General features: G+C 43.5%; 1 protein-coding gene across 4 annotated transcripts in view; it reads right to left on the bottom strand.

Moving 5' to 3' along the window:
* The window catches only part of CNTN2 (contactin 2), a 59819-nt gene that overhangs the window by 4342 nt on the left and 37190 nt on the right, over window positions 1–18287 (bottom strand). For all 4 annotated transcript variants that reach the window (XM_053393284.1, XM_053393283.1, XM_053393281.1 and 1 more), the window contains exons 6-20: window positions 15811–16020; window positions 14686–14785; window positions 13500–13675; window positions 12855–12991; window positions 9509–9638; window positions 8205–8355; window positions 6898–7025; window positions 5890–6065; window positions 5537–5657; window positions 4467–4625; window positions 4202–4351; window positions 3310–3380; window positions 1689–1923; window positions 1334–1449; window positions 886–1072 (exon numbers count right to left, since the gene is read on the bottom strand). In XM_053393284.1, coding sequence (XP_053249259.1) covers window positions 886–1072; window positions 1334–1449; window positions 1689–1923; window positions 3310–3380; window positions 4202–4351; window positions 4467–4625; window positions 5537–5657; window positions 5890–6065; window positions 6898–7025; window positions 8205–8355; window positions 9509–9638; window positions 12855–12991; window positions 13500–13675; window positions 14686–14785; window positions 15811–16020 — 2247 coding nt within the window. The remainder of the gene's footprint in view (window positions 1–885; window positions 1073–1333; window positions 1450–1688; window positions 1924–3309; window positions 3381–4201; window positions 4352–4466; window positions 4626–5536; window positions 5658–5889; window positions 6066–6897; window positions 7026–8204; window positions 8356–9508; window positions 9639–12854; window positions 12992–13499; window positions 13676–14685; window positions 14786–15810; window positions 16021–18287) is intronic.

The raw sequence follows: 18287 nt of genomic DNA, 5'->3' as shown, positions 1-18287 counted from the left end.
GATGGACCAGTGGTCTGAGTCAGTATAAGACACCACCCTATGTCTTTCCTCCCACCTTCTTACTTACCTTCTTCTTTTCTCCTCAATTCTTAGTCATCCCCATTGCTCTCTTGCTACCTCTCCCAATGTCTCTCCTCCCTGATGTACATGTACAGAATACACTGAGCCCTCATTGCCATAAAGATGATACAGGGAGAAGTTGCTCCCCTCCCTCTCCAGCTCTAACTCTGGTAAATGGAAAGGGAATCCTCTCAGGGCCAGTTCTACCACAAGGCACAGTGTGCCATATGCATAAGGCATCAGATTTTGAGTGTCATTCAATAATGACAAATTGCAAATGTTAGAGGAAGCCACTCTGGGATGGATCTTTGGGATTGGCAGCCCAAATTTACTCTGCAAGGACTCGTTTGCTTGCAAATTTCATCCACATATGTGAAAAGGGAGGAAAATGGTTAACGTCATTTGTAGCTTCTTCATGATATTAAATTGGGTGAAACAAAGCTTTGGACTTAACACATCAGATTCGGACCCAATTCACAAATCAAGTCAGATGGATAGGGATCTGAAACAGATCAGGCTGCTTTCAAATGCTATGAATACAAGGCAAATGTTGTGGTTGGGGCACACCCTTAGTCAACACACAGACAACCCCCTCCCCCCAACACTATATAATGTATATACTGCTTTTCTGTACAAGAAGATAAACCCAAAGCAGCTTGCAAGTTAAAATAAATAAAATCATCACAGATGCAACACACATTATAAGGCACAAAACCCACAGCAATAAAAAGAAAAAAACAGGCATCGTAAGCTATAGACACACATATCAGAGGTGACTGAAGTATTTACAGAGAAGAAAGGCAGGTTCAGCTAATGCTCACTCACGTGGTTTTGTAGTCATGAAACTGGTGGGAGGACTGGCTGGCCCAGTCCCAGCTCGGTTGTAAGCCCTGACAGCCACACGATACTTGGTATTGGGTTGGAGGTCTGTCACACGTGCTGAGTTGACAAGTCCCGCAGTCCTCACTCTGTCAGCAGCCTCCTCTTTGTCACCATGTTTCCAGTACCGGATCTGAAGACAGGGACACATGGCAATCTGAGCTCCTTTGACACTGAAGTGTTTTATTTTTAAGTCAGCAGTAAGACTATTTCCTCTGAGCAGCCCATATCAGCTTATCCGCAAGAGGAGATTCTGTCATGTTATCAGACTGAACTGAGGTGGCTCTGCAAACAGTTGCTGAGATGCCACCATGCCAGTCCAATGCTTCTTTTTGTGGGGTTGTCTCTGAACCTGAGCCTTGCTCCAGATCCACTCCTTCCCCTTTCTTCTTACCTCATAGCCCAAAAGGACTCCGTTCATTTCATGTTGCTCCACGGGATCCCAAGAAAAATCTGCTTCTGTGGCCGACACTGCCTTGAGAGTAACGTTAGAGGGAGCCACTCTTGGTTCTGTGGACATACAACAGCAAAACCTTGGAATTATGGGCAAATCTAATCCAAGTCTAGAAATATCTGCAAGGCGCAAAGATCAGGAGCCAGACACTTGGCCTCCTGTCAAAGGGCAAGGCAGGAAACAACTCTTGCAATGCTATTGATCTGGTGCTCTTGAGAGAAGCATCAGGTGGAAATTGAACTGAGCCGAAGCAATACTCGGAAGTATGCAATTCACTCTTACGATCCCAGCCTACCTTCCTCCGCAGAATGCACAATGGAGACCAGGCTCTCTGGCCCCTCCCCCTTCCTGTTGAAGGCCTTGATCTTCACTTCAAAGGGAGTATAGGGTGCGATGCTCTCATTGCGATAAACATAATGTAGGGATTCCGCATGGGGCACGCTTGCTGTCTTCCACACCTGAGTGCCTTCTTTGCGAAAAGAGAGCCTATATCCAAAGCCATCTCCATTTTGGTACTCCCGTTGCATTGGCTGAAATGCAGGTTGGGACCAGTTGAGGGGGTTAACAAAACAGAAAGACTCCACAACATTGGTCTGGATCCAGATTTCACATACACATGACATGCTTTATACAGATTTATGTACACAACAGTGACATGCCAGCTGGACAAATGAGGAAGAGAACAAAAAGGAGGTAAAATCTGGACTCGGGTAGTGCAGTTTAAAATCAAGTATCCTTCCTAGAAATGACAAGTACTTAGTAAGGTTATCTGAAGACTTGTAATGAGAATTTTTTTACCTTTCTACATTTATTTAAATTTTGAGGTGTTTTGTAATGAGTTATATTAGAATTGGAAAATGCTATGATATAAAGGTTACCTTTGAAAGCCAAGAGGTGCGAGGGAAGGAAGTCAATAGGCTCTAAAGAGCCAAAGATGTTAAGTGGATAACAATGATGTGACTATATATGTTTAAATGGGAAATTAATAAAAATTATTTAAAGAAAAGAAAAGTACTATTCACATGGAAATAATCCTGGATCCTTCTTTAAAGGATTTGCGGGATTTGACATCTTTCTGCAGAGCCTGCAAGGGCCTGTTCCGCCAGGTCTTTGGTCGGGGTTCAGTCTGATTCTTTTATTTCTGTATAAGAACAAGCATTAAAGAGGCCTCCTAGCCCACTCGCAGGTCCTTTATAAGACCAGTGGTAACAGTTGGCCCTGGAGAATATTAACCACTCTCAATTTTACCCATGGACTGCCATCTGTCCAGATTTTAATTTGCTCTGAACTAATTTTAAGATGTATTTTAATTAATTGATTGCCTGTTTTTATGTTCTTATGTTCTTTGTATACTGTCTTAGTTTTATGATGTTAGCCGCCTGAGCTAACTACTACTACTACTACTACTACTACTACTACTACTACTACTACTCAAATAGGGATCTTTTTTTATATAGAAAAGAAAAGCCTATATTACTCTCGATTGATAGATTTATTTTACAAACACGTGCAAATTGAACTTCTTTATTAACTACTTTATCTGCATAATGGGATGGGAAATGGTGAGCTGGCACCAGAAGTGGCCTGGGATGCAGTAGGATCCTTCCAGCAGTGGAGGTGCCACATGTGGCACATGTGCCCTAGAACATGGACTGGGGGCAACATCAGCCAGCAGGTGGACTACCTGAAGGCGGGATCCCTGCCCAATGCTATGACAAACTCTGGTAAGCTGTAACCAAAGAAAGCTGCGGTCATTGTCAACCCCTACTATTTCCATGTATTTGTGCTCCTGAACAACAAACGTGCTTTGTCGCACGTAACACACAGTGATTATTTTGCCTACTCCTAGAAGAAACACAAAGAAAAACAGAGACCTGTCAGCAATGAAATTGCCCACTTTTGTGTGGCTGGCTTACCGCCCAGTTAATGATGAGTTCTCCAGGTGCTCCTCCTCCTCCATTGAGCCCAGATGGTGCAACAGTAGGGGCTGGAATGATCCCCCCAAAGAGAAACAGAAGATGACATGTTAAATCGGAAAACAAAAGTCAAGCAATACTGAAGAAAAGCACCGTTTCAATAATTAGAATCAATCAACTACATCATAAAGAAGGTATATTGAAGCAGAGATTCAGGTAGATTGTCCCACTGAACTTTCACCTGTGAAATATGAGTGTCAATTTTTAAAAAATATTTAAAGGACATCACTTTGGAAAGTCTAAGGAAGTCCAAGAATGCATGCACTTAAAAAAGGCCCAATAAATCACCACAAAAACTTTGTGGAGTTTTTAAATCAGATGTTGTAGTCCTCATGAAAATGTGAAGGTCATGGATCTTATAAGTTCATAAGCTGAAGCAGCAATTGATTGTGACAAGCACCGGATCAAAATAATTTCTGTGAGTCATTCCATCATTATAAGAATTCTGATAGCACCATGCAGTGAAACAACGTCTTCTTCTTCTTCTTCTTCTTCTTCTTCTTCTTCTTCTTCTTCTTCTTCTTCTGGCTTTGGAAAATACCTTATTACATTTTTACCCCACCTTTCTTCCCTAAGGAGCTCAGGACAGCATACAACAAAAGTACAGGCACAATAATTAAAGAGTTAAAATCTGTTTCAGAATAAAAGATCACTAAGATAGATAAATACAGCAGGTGAGCGAAGCAATTTTGTAAGAAGGCATTTTCAGACGACACCAAAATGCTGATCAGGTGGGGGAACAGCTACAGCTCTACAGGGAGGGAGTTTCATAACCACAGGGCCCACCAGACAGAAGACCCTACCCTGCATCACCACCGGGTGGTATACTCACCCGCTTCCTTGGTGCGGATCTTGGTAGAAGGCACACTGGGTTCTCCCACTCCAAGGATGTTGCTGGCCAGGACCCGAAATTCATAATCCATCCATGGTATGAGGTTGGCCACTTGGGCCGTCTCTGCATTACCTTCAATATTTGCAGGATCTATAACCCAAAAGCATGAGAATAGAACAAATAGAGCAAGCAGTGCTAAAGGAATAACAGCGAAGCCTCCTACTGAAGCCTGTTCCGTGTGGGCCACTGCCCTCAAGACACTTACTGGTGCGCACTTGCTTCCACTTGGAGAAGAGTGGAGTGCGGACCTGGATGACATATTTGGCAATGGGGCTGTGGTTATCAAAGCCTCGGCTCCAGCTCAGCTGCACAGTGGTGTCCTTGATGTCCCTCACCACCAACCCGCCAGGTGGCCCTGGAGGACCTACCAAAAAGGGAAGAACAACAGACATAATGACATCCCAGAACCACGTAGAAGAACATTAAGAGAGAGGAATCTTGCTTCATGATACATGTGCACATAATGCCTGTGCTAAAGGAGCTGCGCTTGCTGCTGTTTAGTTACTGAGCCAGATTTAAGATGTCCATTTTCCTACATAAAGCCCTGAACAAGTCAGAGCTACATCTTCTCCTGTACAGATTGAAGTCTGCAGATGGAGCCATCCTGATTGTACCAGGACCTATTAGGGGGGCAGTGCAGAGGAGGGACTTCTCCATTGTGGCACCTGCCATATGGAATGGGCTTCCCATGGAGATTAGGTGAGCACCAATCGTGTGGTGTTTTTGCCACCAATTGAAGACATACCTCTTTACCAAGGCTTTCCCTGATCCTCAGTATCTTCCTATATACAGAGAAATGTAAGGCTGTCATCACACAGCCCCCATTGAAGGATTTGTAGGAACACACCACAATTCTGGATCTGCATTAAGTAAATCTTTCCACCTTGTTAGAAAAAGGTTCCATCTCTCTCTCTTGCTTTAGAATGCAATTTTATATGTGAATGTGTATATTTGTATGAAATGTAACTGGGCAGCCCTTACTATAAGATCAGCCTTTGCCAACCCTCTATACTTTGGACTATCTTCAATGATGGGCATTGTAGCCTAAAACATGTGGAGGGCATCAGGCTTACTAGATAGAGCCAACTTTACTCTGTAGCTTGACCAGTGGGTGAGTTGGATGGCAAGATAAATATTCAGCTCTTATACTGTTTTGTGGAGAATATAAGTTGGTTGTCTTTCTGGGAGTGGGAGCAGGAGCAAGTGCAGGCAGGGGACAACTTGTTTGGACTTGTCACTGCAAAAATTGTGGGGTGGCGGGACAGGAAAAATTACCTCTTACAACCAGCAATGCTGACTCAGAAGCACTGTCCACCACTGTCTGAGCTGTGCAAGTATATCGACCAGCATGTTTCAGCTGAGTGTTCAAGATCAAAAGGTCTCCAATGTTCTCTTTCTATGATAGAAGAATCAATAGGAATAATGTCAGAACCAATCTGAGAAATTGCGGCATGCAAGTTTAAAAGAGGAGAAAGGCAACAGAAAATCAGGCAGCATCTTAGCAGTGGGCAAATGATGAGATCTATCAGAGGACATCCCAATGAAAAGGTAGACGTGTAATTGGTTCTCCTTGAATTGTGACCACCTTTCTGGAAATTATAGGGCATCATGGGATTTGCAGTACTCACTGTACTAGCTCGCTTGTAGTGGCCTTCGGACTTGACAAAGTCAATGAGAAAGTCATCCAGGAACCAAGTAAAGGTGAGGTCCATTGTTGGGTCATGAGAGGCACGGCACTGAAGGGTAATATTTTCACCTACATTAATGTCAGCACTGGATGGTGCAAGGGTGATTTTAGTGGCATCTGCAGAACAAGCAGGTGAGTCGATGGTTAGTTGTCAATAGTTGTTTGTGCGCATCAGTTTTCATTAACATAACACAGGCACAGAACAGGATGAATGGCATCTGTCTCTGAATGCAGATTTGCTGGTGAAAAAAAAATAACTATAAACTAGGAAAGCCCAGAGCACCTCAGTTATGGTTCTGCCATCCCCAAAAAATCAGTGAGAAGGGCTGCAACACTGTCATCTTGAACCAGTTGTATCTTTTACTGTGGGCTTAATGTGGCTGGAAACGAAGGGAAGCCCACTTTAATTACTTTAGTGAACTAGCAATACACTCTTCTCTTGCTGTAGTACTTGCAGGGCAGAAATGATGGCAAAATGTATTGTTGACCTTTCCATGATTGCAGTGTTTCTCAAACAGCATGCAGAGACCCGCCACATGGCCTCAGTGCCACAGCTTGCCCGGTGTTTCCTCACTTGCCTACCCCACCCCTAGCTATGCCACAGCCTTTCGGCTGGACTAAGGTCAGCCTCAATGATTCCTTGCATGGTGGGAGAGAGAGAAGTCTGAGGCTAGTGGGAGAGAGGGAAGGGCTCCCTCTTCTGAGGGGAAAGTGCCAGAGGAGTGCTGAAGGAAATGAGAAAATAAGATAAAATGATAAACAACAACAACACAAACTGCAAATAGAAAGGAAGGGGATAACTGAGGAGACCTGTTATGGGAGAAAGAAGAGAATTTTGTGACTGTGGGCCTCAGTAATTTTCAGCCTTCTTGAGTAGGCCCTGGGGGTAGGAAGCTTGAGAATCTCTGCATTATTACATTTGGTCCCAGTGGCAATAAAATGCCCTTACCTCGAACTGAGAGAACTCCTGTGCTGTTTGCTTTGCCCATGAAATTCTCTGCGAAGCAGGTGTATTTGCCTTCATCTAACTTGCTAATATTCCGAATGATCAAGGTGCCATCTGGAGTGATGGTGATGCTGCAGTGGAAGAAGAGCCCATCAGGAGAAAGTGAGAGAATAATTCAGCCAACTACAGACCTGCTTGCCTGTCACGGGACATGTAGCATGAAGGCAGTGATGAATTCTGTCAAATGCGTCAGCTAAAAGGTATTGGAAATAATACGTTGTATAACATTGACCTTCCAAAGACTGAGGTGCCACTGGGCTGCAGCGATAGCGTGGCAGCTCTGTTTAGTTTTGTTTTAGGAGATAAAGGAGAAAGGGTTACTGGGAGGAAAAGGGGAACCTAAGTCCTGCCCCCTGTTAGGGGTTATCTTACATCTGGTCACCTGATAGCAGAAAGATGATACAAAAGGTGGAGGTGGGTCTCACATACAGGCTGCAGTTAAAGGTGCAGCAAACAACTGGATAACTATGTTATTTTACAAGCAAACAAGCAACTCTGGTTACTTTTGGAAGTTTTAAATCAGCAGGCTAGGATATCAAACAGTAGCTGTGATTAACTTTCACCAAAAAGAAATACATGTCCTTACTCTTAAATAATTGGACAAGATATACACGCAAAGCTGAATACTCCCACATATGAAATACACTTATTTAAAGGATGTTGCCGTTTTTCTGCCTCAAGCTGCCTGAAGGTGATGTGATTCAAGCCTACATTTTCACTGTGCAAATCCTTTGGGGATACTGTTCTCTGTACAAGCTGTTTAAGGATTGGCAACTGTCTACCACTCTTCTAACCACTAATCTTCTTGTGTGGCAGGGAGGACACTCCTTCGCAGTTTCAACACTGCTTCTTGCTTGCTAGATTTTCATAGTAAATGTAGGTGGTGCTCCAAAATCCAAGCCACCTAGTACAACTGAAGTGCTGAATAAAAACCTCTCACATTCCTGCATAAGTCATACTTTTCCGTCAAGCTGCCATTTGGACAACAGATATCACTGCCCCCCTAAAACAATTCAAGGGGCTTAGAGCAGAGCCACCACGCAAGAAGATACTGCTTCTGAAGGATCAATCCTAAGGAGACTTACCCCACTGAACACACCAGGACACCCTTCCAAGTAAGCACACATGGGATCAGTTCCACACAATAAATTTAAGCTAACCAGAAGCCAGCAGGATAGTTGCACTGAGAAGGGACTGCATGCTCAAAGCTACTTAGTCTTAGCTAGGAACTAGCTTAAGGGTCCTCATACCTGGAGCTATTGCTCAGAAGCTCAGTCCCTTTGGTCCAGAGTATAATGGCCTTTGGTGCAGCTCTTGGCTGGCAGTGGATAATGATTTCTCCGCCTCGAGCTGCTGGTATTAGTCGCCTCACGGGGTTTAGCCGAAAATCTGGAGCAAAGGCTAAAGGGGAAAATAGAATGATTAAGTAGGTTTTACGAATGCTGAGCCCTGGGAATGGTAAAGGCAAGCTTCCTGTAGATTCTATAATAGTGCAAAAGTAACACGATAACATATATCACAGCTTCTGTTAAATAAAGTTGCCTGTCTGTTATTTGGACATCTAAAGTAATGTAACAGGGAGGTGGCTCAGTGTTTAGTCCAAGTGAGACAAATTTAACTACGCAAACCTCCAATTCATTGAACAAAATGCAAATGTGATTGTGTTTTACACTGTGAAAATCAGCATGCTGCAAGTTCAGATCTCTGAAGCCCAAAATTCTGAAATTGAACACTTTGAAGAATAAAATGTCAAAACCTAAGCTTGATTAATACTTCAAAATAGCTACATCTTAATTTTTGAACAGAAAGATTACTGATTCCAAGTGTAATTTCAAAGTCAGAACTTCAAAACTCAAAACCCCAGAAGTCATTGAATTTGAAACTGATTGAAATGTGTGTTCAATGTCTAAAAGGGCAGCTGCCTGGTTTCTGTTCAGTCCTGTCAAAGCAAATGAGCCAGAAATACACACAGTTAATAAAATCTATAGTGCTAAAAAACAATATAGGGGGAAATGTTGTGGCTAATTAGAGAAGTTTAATTCACCTCTATTCATCTTACATCAGACTGAATTCACATACCAATATGGATGAAAAAGTCTGCTAGTTTCACTATGCATGTAGGCATATTTCAGTCTTGGCTACGACAGTGCCTTGATCTTTGAGAAAAACCAACTGAGATTGGCCGTAAATACTGTATTGCCTCATAACCTAAGCAGATGTTGACATTTCAAATTAAAACCGTTTGAGGTTTCTTAGCTTTTTCTTGCCACTAAAACTGCTAGAATACAATCTGTTAACAGCAGTCCTCCAGGACTAAAGAAAATAAAATGTTAAAAATGAAATTCACCATGAAGCAATATGGCAAAGTATTAGGCCAGTCCATTATCTTACTGCTTTTTAGACAGGGAATCTGCCAATATTTAAGATTAAAATCCAAGCATTAATACTAGCGAACAAGTCCCATTCAACACACAGGGCTCAGTTCTGGAGAAATAACCCCCTTTCTAAAGCATATCGGTATTGCCCAGACAATTCACAGAAATCCAGAACGTACCTTGCACAGCCAATTCAGCACTTGCATAAATGCTGCCATGCTTGTTCTCTCCTACACACTGGTACATCCCAGAGTCCTCCATTGTTAACTTTAAAATCCTCAAATCCCCACTATTCACTTCAATGCGATTCTGTGCAAACAAGTAGATTAGGTGGTTAGATCACAACACAGAGCATGAAATGCAAGTGCTATATACACAGAAGTGAGCTTCAGTAGAGAACATCACATTACCCCTCTCAGTAGTGACACGGTTGTGCTGTTCAACACATTTGCCCTATTCTGTGCCTGCTGCTACTCACGTGTCTCTGTGCATGTGCCTAGGGGGCATGGTTAGCCTCTGCCCTATGGGCCCTCCAAATCTGGCCCTTCGGGCTTTCTTTCTGCCCCAGGGGAGTCTCTTTAGGCCATGGTCTGTATCCAAGGCCATGACCCCTCACTGTTCCTCATCAGGTTGTCCTGAATGGAAAGTTTCATTGAAAGGTGATCATGCCTCTTGTTTGAATGGAGATGTGTGTATTTGTTGTAATGAGTTTATGTATAGAAAACTCTGCCTTTTTCTTTGCTGGAATTCAGCCCACCAAACACAGGTAAGAGACATTAACCTCTCTGTCAACTTTAGCCTCTGGCCCTGCCTTCCATTGCTATACAGCCCTTGGAAAATTGTCTATATATATAGACCAACTTTGGTATACAGAAACACTGCAACAACTGAAGCACAGCAGGTGTCATCTCTAAGGATATCTGTCCAGTTTAAAAAGCTATTGTTTGATATTTTGCTCACCCAGAGCTGGACATATTGTCTTGAAAAACAGAACAATGCAAATGAATATGCCATGTTCTCGGCAGATTCACTCCATTGAATGTCTGACCCCAATATTTATATGTGGCCCACGCTTTCATGCCCAGAAATCTCTCCAACCAATTTCTCCCCAGAAAGACATCAGTTTATAATTTAAAGATCCTAGCATTGCAATGCAGATTAAAAATATCCAGTAGCTGAGGGGTTCCAGTCAGACAATTTAGAAGTGGCAAATAAGAACAAAATGACTATGGGGGAAACAAAAAACACAAAAAAAACCACAACAGTTTTTGAGGCAAAAGTTAAGGCTCAAGTTCTTAATGCATTTCGAAGCAACTGGGGTCTCTCCCATGTGTACAACAATGTGAGGCTGCAATCCTAAAGTCATGTATCTGGGAAGAGGTACCCACTAAATTCAATGGAACCTACTTCTGAGACAAATATACGATTATGCTGTGGAAAAGGAGCAGAAAGAGACATTCAGGAGCATGTGTACTTCTGTTCTTACAAAGGTCACCCCGGTTTGTTTGTTTGTTTTTTTGCTATTTGTACATTAAGGTGCAGCTCTATCAATTCCAACTTAAAAGCAGCCATGTAGCAATCCTCTTTGTTGCAGATCAAAAATGTGGCACACTGGTGTAGCAAAAGGAAAGATTTATGACACAACAGAGGCCATCATACAAGGCAACCAAATCAGTTTCTGAGCCAAAACTGGACCTAAACCCCAGTTGATATGGGGTATAGAAAATCAGTTTCCTCCAAGAGCACCTGGATCTGGTCCATGACCACCTGCTCAGGAACCTTGCCCAAGAAGGGGAGATTGGAAACTGAATGGCAATTACTTAGGTTTTCCGAATTCACGGAGGATTTCTTGAAGAGAGGTTTTACCACAGCTTTTTACCCTTGCCTTTTTACCATTCCCTCTCGCATGGAGGCATTAATCACCTCACTGGTCCTGCCAGCTATCCTCCTCCTTGCTAGTTTTTACCTGCCAAAGGAAGGCAAGGGTCCAGAGAGTAAGTGGTCACCCAGACCAATCGAAGTACTTGTCCACATCCAGCCTTACTAACTGAAACTTATCCAACATAACAGGGCTAGACAGTGCTCTGGACACCTTTAGAGAGTAATCTGCTGTAACAGTAGAGTCAAAGTCTTGGCAAGATCAAGCATTCTTATTCTCAAAATGCTTTGCAAAAAAAATCACAGTGAGCTACTGTCAGTTCTACCACCTCCTTTGAACCAAACCATAAAAGGCCCCATACTACCTGGAAAAGCTCTGCTGGATGTCAAATGAGGTTCCCATGGAGGCAGCAAAGTATGCCTTCTTTGCTGCTTTCACTGCCACTAAATAGGCTTACGGTACATAGCTTGCTCTGTATTTTTATCATGTATTTCTCTGAAGGGTAACAAGGATTTCTGTATTTAAAGCCCTTCCTTTGTTTTCTGATCTGCTCTTGGAAAAGTCACACAATGTTAGCTAATATGTGAACTCCAAAGTCCACTACCCTTTCATGTAAGTCTCTCGGCTTTAGTACAACTTTGGCTTAATCCTTATTCTTTAAGCTTTCTGCCTTTGCATCAAAAGCCTTTCAGTTAAAATATCCCCTAACAATCCAAATTAACATGTTTGCTTATTACCCAGTTATAGCTCATTCACATCTTGAGTACCACTAATTCTTGCTAAGTTAATACCGACTGTGATTAATGGGAAGATCGTACGGAATGTGAGCGAAACCAAATTGTGACATTATTCATCCAATTAACAATTGTGTGATTATTTTAAAGAAAAACATATAGTGAATGCTGGGGGACGGGATTTGGACTGGGACCTCAAAGGGGCATTTAACCCTTTGCCTTGGCTGCGGTCCAAATCCAGGCTACCCTGCACAGCTGCTACGTGCAGCTAGGAAAAACATCCCTTTGGTGCAAGAACCAAAATAAAATCCTCCTCTCCTCCTACACAGTTCTGATCCAAATCAGTCTTCCCCCGAGCTACTTACTACTTCTTAATTATTACTTTTTAAAAATCATACAACTGCTAACTGCATTCATAATGTCACATCTAGTTTGGGCCTAAGAACATAACCAGGAGAAATGAGCATTTGAGGTTGTTTCCAGGTAGCTACTGGCTTGAGTTTACAGAATTGACAACAGGTGGCCAAACACAGGACGGTAGGGAGTGTCCACTGGTCTACCCAGCTCAGCACTGTCTACATTGACTAGTAGTTGCTCTCTAGGACAGGAGACTTTCCTAGCCTGGAGATGCTGGGGATTGACCATGGAAACTTTTGAATGCAGGGCAGATGCTCTACTCTGAATCATGGCCCTAAGAATGCTCAATCCTTTCTCTTGACCTTAGTATGGCAGCTCCTAAGTTTTCTATTAGTTAGTTAGTGGCAGATAGCCTGCTTTGTACTTTCAACTGTGGTTTCCGTTGCTCCCATCGTTTAAACAGGTTTCACATTTATTATTGCGTTTTTATGTGGCATTTCTATTTTGTACCCCACCTACAAAAGGTAACCACAATGCCAGTGACAGATGGGATACCTGAGAGGTTAAGGGCTGCCCGTTCCGTAGCCATTTGACGGTAGGCCTTGGCTTGCCAGCTGCAGCACAACTCCAGAGAAGGTCTGCTCCGATGTCAGCCTCTTTGTCTGAGATGACCTTCAGCCATTCTGGCTGAGCTATAAAAAGAACAAGAAGAGAACGGGACGTATTCACTTCAGACAGGAAGCAGTGTGAGATTCATGATGCTCAAGTTGTGGTGGGAATTTATTACAATGTGCAACCCCTAACCTACCACATTTCATTTCCAAAACATTGATTTATTTTTTTTAAATGGGGAAAACGTGTAACTTGGAGGTTCATAGATTTGAACAACCCATCTTAGCCCTAGATTCTGCAGATTATTCCATCCTTAGGGATCCCTTATTTCATCATTATGCTTTAGGTTTCCACCCACCCTGTGCACTATTTGGGAAATATGGAAAGCAAAGAGAAAGGTTCAAGAGGGACCTCCAACTTTCTTTTCATTTAGATCAATGTACTAGGAAAGATGTAGAGCTGATGGCTGCCTGTCAGGGGATTGCTGTGAGCTCCAACTATGCTGCCCCAAGCATTCTAAGGATGGCTGGGATAGAAATATAATAAAAGGATAAGGTACTTGTGAAGGAGCCTCCAGGAGTGCTTTACCTTGGATGATGATGCGGCCCCGATAGGTGTCTTTTCCTTGGGCATTTTCAGCTTCACACTCGTAAGTGCCTTCATCTTCAAAGCCAATCTCCTTAAACTGTAGAAGGGGCTCCGTTGTGATCCACTCAGAGGACTGGCTACCATCCAACTTCCGCCATTTTATTCGAGGGACAGGGCTAGATTATAAATAAACCTCTGTAAAAGGGCACTTCAAGCTTCAGCATCAATGCAACAGCAACAAACACTGGAATCCAGTGCAATTCAATTATTTCCCTTTCCTTGTTGTGAGCCTTATGTTTTCCATTTTTAAAACTAGCCAAGCTTTTCTCTTTGACCTGTTAGTAAACTATCACTGTCTCTCACAACCCACACCTTAATTTACAGAAACAAGAGTTCTGCTGGCATTCAAGTCTTCTTACACATCATATCCTCTTGATGGGGGGGGGGAATCACTACCGCCTACCCACCTGTGATTCTCAGTTTGGTGTGGTCTTTGCACATGCTCAGAGGCACTCTTATTTATTACACCATCCATTTGAAGGTAAATGCATAACATTAAAAACAGATTCTGGCGAGTTCAGGAGCAGCCTATGCGCTATTTTGGTGGGGTGGGCAGTGCTATGGCACCTTCCTCTTGACACCAGAATCAATACTGCTTACCTGGATGGGCAGGGCCACCCAGTGCACTGGCAGCACCTGGTTGGCTCCATCTGTGCACCCAGGCAGCCCTGACTTCACTGCTGCCCTGTACCATCCAGGTAAGTGGCAGCATCACCAATACTGAGAGGCTGACTCCACATCACCACACCAGCCACTTCTGGGTGGGTCCTAGCTCAAACTAGTCAACATTTACTGTCCAACACCCAAAAGTCATCTAAAGGATTATTAAATATTTCAGATTATTAAAAACCTCACTCACAAACAGGGCAAAGGAGTAAAATAGATGGGGAATAGGGCTTCATCAAATGTATGCTTGGTTATGTTCCAGATAATGCAGGCTATGAGCCTCAAACTTTCTTCAGGACAGTTTCTTTGATATTTAAAACAGCAGCTCTCTTCTTCCTTGCTCTTCTGTATTCTTGTTCCTCAGAACAGAGTCTACAATATTCAACTCCTAACTATGTTGGCCTGCAACTTTTCTGCTGTCACCAGCAAGAGGCTAAATGCAGTTGACACAAGTACTCACTTCCCAAAGGCAAAACACTCCAAAGCCACCAGCTGCCCGGCCAGAGCATAAGTGTCAGAAGGAAACTTGGCTTTAATGCTGGGAGCAAACGGCCTGGAATCTGTGGGAAGGGGGACAAGAGGTTGAAAGCTTTAAAGCTACCCATGCAGGATGTTGCAAAGCACAGGCCTCCAAAATGATTCATCTTTGAGAAAGTGCACGTTCAAAACCCAATAAGTTAAGTTCAGCATTTACTTCTTTGTGTATTTGCAGAGCCAGTTTTTACATTACTGGTGTGGCACAGCCGTGGCTGCCACACAGCCATCACCCACACTGCTCTGACGTAGCTTGTGGTGGAAGAGGAGAGCGATGAGTAAGGAAATCCTGATCCACCTCTGTTCCATCTAGCTCAGTGTCATCTACACCAGCATCCCTCAGCCTGGTGCCTTCCAGATGTTTCTGTCAGCAGCTCCCATCACACTTGACCATTGGCTGGATGAATGAGGCAGATGAGAGTAGGAGCCCAACAACATCTGGAGGACACCAGGGTGGGAAAGGCTGGGATAGACTGACAGCCCCTGGCTCTCCAGGGTTTTAGACTCCTGTCTCCTTTCCCAGCCCAACCTGGAGAGACCAGGGATCAAACTGGAACCTGCTACATGCAAAGCATGTACCACACCATTGAGCTACAGCAGATCCCCCTGAGGTGGCCTTAGGCCAGTCACTCTCTCTTAACCTGTCCCAACCTAATCTGCTATATGGGGATGTTAAGAACAACCTACCTCTCCACCCACAAAAAAAATCAGATCACCAAAGCCACTGGTTGGCTCTAAGGAGGAGGATTCAGACGGCCAGGAAATAAGCACTGAATATCACCCAGCTGCATGGAAGGCTCCCCACTCCCCATGAATAGTACAACAGGGGACCCTCTGTAATCAGGGACCATGGCATCTTGCAGTCCCAAGTAGGCAAGGAACTGCTCATAGGACCCCATACATGGCTGGCAGGTATGTTTGGCTTGGTGGGTCACAGGCTCTGCAGGTCTACTTCAGAAATGCCTCCATCTAGAGTTGGCCCTCCTTGGGCATCTCTCAGAGGGATCTGTTCAACTGGGCTTCCAACATTGTGGATCGCCAGTGCACTGACCTTCTCTGAGAAGATTGAGCTGAGAAACTTTGCTAAAGACACTCTTCTGAATGGAATCAATCTGGCCAGTGACAAAGCAGGAGTAGTTGCCAAGGTCAGAGGCCTCTGTCTTAGCAATGTAAAGGTTTCCCGTTTTTTGGGAGATGAAACGCCTTCCGTCTGCTGGGATGAAGTTGGGGAATTCGTTCACAAACCAGCGGTATGCAAGTCCTGTGTGCAAAGGAAGAGAGAGGGAGAGGGTGAAACACTGGCTCCTCTGTATCAGAGTGACGCTCGGAGGCTGACCTTGGTACGCTATTTCCCAGACTGAGACACAAACTAAGTCCAGTAGCTATTCATTCACTCTGAAGAAAGAAACAAAAGTGAGAGTATTTGTTGTTATTCTAGACGGGATGTACAATGCTCCCACAATGTTCATTTTTAGAGAACTGAACCTGATGCCCTCCAATTTCTTGACAAGAACTTTGGACCTGCTATTGGTTTCTTCCTTTACTACTTCTGACTCCTCATACCACAGATTGTGGGCTAAAGTTCAACAGTCCTGTGGGTCTCAGCCAGAGGTTTCTCAAAGTTTTCCATACCAGAATTCCCTTTCTTCCACCCCCATCCCCACAAGAGATCTCTTCTCATTCACATGCTCTTTCCCTTCCTTACACGCACTGCAACCCCCCACCCACCCAGTAATAATCATGTCGTCCCCTGCTAACCAAAATGTGTAGGGTGGAAGGTAGAGATGAACTGAAATCACATCCCTGAAATATTCAACTACAGATTTGCCTATACAAAGAGCATTAATGATTCAATTTCTACAATATCAGCTTCTGGCATGAAATCGACAGCACTGATCTTCATTGTTTCCTGGGAGAATTCCAGAATTCACAGCTGCAGAATTTAGTCTGAGATGAACAGAGCAATTCATGCTTCTCAGAGAACATTTCAGTTACCTGTACATACAAGAAAGCATGGGATGTAATAAACCAAGACCTACTGTGAGTAGACCCATTGAAATGAATGAATGAACCTAAGTTAAACAGATAAATTACTTTCCATGAGTCTAGTCTGAGTAGGACTAGCATTTAATACCATCCCATGGCAACTACTGTTTACACTTGATAAATAGGTTATTGCTTCATCCATAAAGACCGGGCACAACTTAGGGCTTATCTACGCCTCTCTTTGCCTGCTGCTTTCCCTTGGTGATAACCTGCAGTTTAGCAGATTATTGGGTTTTCCATGGACTGCCATTTGTTCCAATTTAGCACGAAAGAGGTTTTCCAAGGGACAGTGGCAGGGCAAAGGGAAAACTGCTCATACCTATATGAACAAAATGGAAAAGTTGGAGCTTTCTTTCTTTTCTTCCCCTCCCCCTTTTGTTTAATTTATTTCAATCTGATATAAGATTACAAAAAAGACTTCTCAAAGACAATGTAATTACAATATAGATTCCAGTATATTATAAATGTTAACCATTAATCAAACAGAGAGACATTTAGATACAATACATTTCTCCTTTGGGATAGAGCCTCGGTAGTTTATCAATTTCTGCTGTGCTGAAGTCTGGCTTAAGCATTCTCATGTAGAAAACAACGGCAGCATGTTTCCAGTATTTTGCAAGGATAATTGTTGCCACAAAATTTTAAAAAACAGTGATTTTAACAGCAAAAGGAGGACATGATTACATAAGGTGTGGAGAAAGTGGATTATTTTCTCCCTTTCTCATAATATTAGAAACTCAGGGCCATCTAATAAAACAGAAAGTTGGAAGATTCAGGACAGTCAAAAGAAAATACTTCACAGTTGACTATGGAACGTAGGGCTATCAAGGGTTCCTAGATGTAACAGGTATGTTCTACCTCCATGATCAAAGGCAGTAATGATTCTGAGTACCAGTTGCTGGAAGCCACGAGATGGGAGAGTGCCTTGCTTGCTGGTTTCACCAGTGGCGTAGCGTGGGTTGTCAGCACCTGGGGCAAGGAAAGTAATTTGCGCCCCCTAACCCGTGGATTTTAGCAGGGGGCAGAGAGCTGTGAGTGCAAGCGCCCCCCCCCGATGTTGCGCCCGGTGCGGCCGGCCCCCCCTGCACCCCCCACGCTACGCCACTGGGTTTCACACAGCCATCTAGTTGGCCACTGTGAGAGCACGATGCTGGACTAGGTGGAACAGCTGGCCTGATCCAGAAGGATATTCTTAGGTTCATATGAATTAACTACAAAACAAGGTACACACTTTAAAAGAGCATTAGACAAATTCATGGGTGATAAGTTTATCAACGGCTTCTAGCCCAAATAGCGATGTTCTGCTCCAACGTTTGAGACAATATGCCTCTGAATACCAGATGTTTGGAACTGAAAGTAGAGACAGCTTATGTCCTGCTTATGGGCTTTCCATGGGCATCTGTTTGACCGCTTTGAGAACAGGCTATTGAACTAGATGGGCCTTAGGCTTTATCCAGCAGAGCTCTGATTATGTTCTCATGA

Source organism: Podarcis raffonei, chromosome 6 (assembly GCF_027172205.1).
Source record: "Podarcis raffonei isolate rPodRaf1 chromosome 6, rPodRaf1.pri, whole genome shotgun sequence".
Lineage (NCBI taxonomy): Eukaryota > Metazoa > Chordata > Lepidosauria > Squamata > Lacertidae > Podarcis > Podarcis raffonei.
This window is presented reverse-complemented; position numbering and strand designations above follow the sequence as displayed.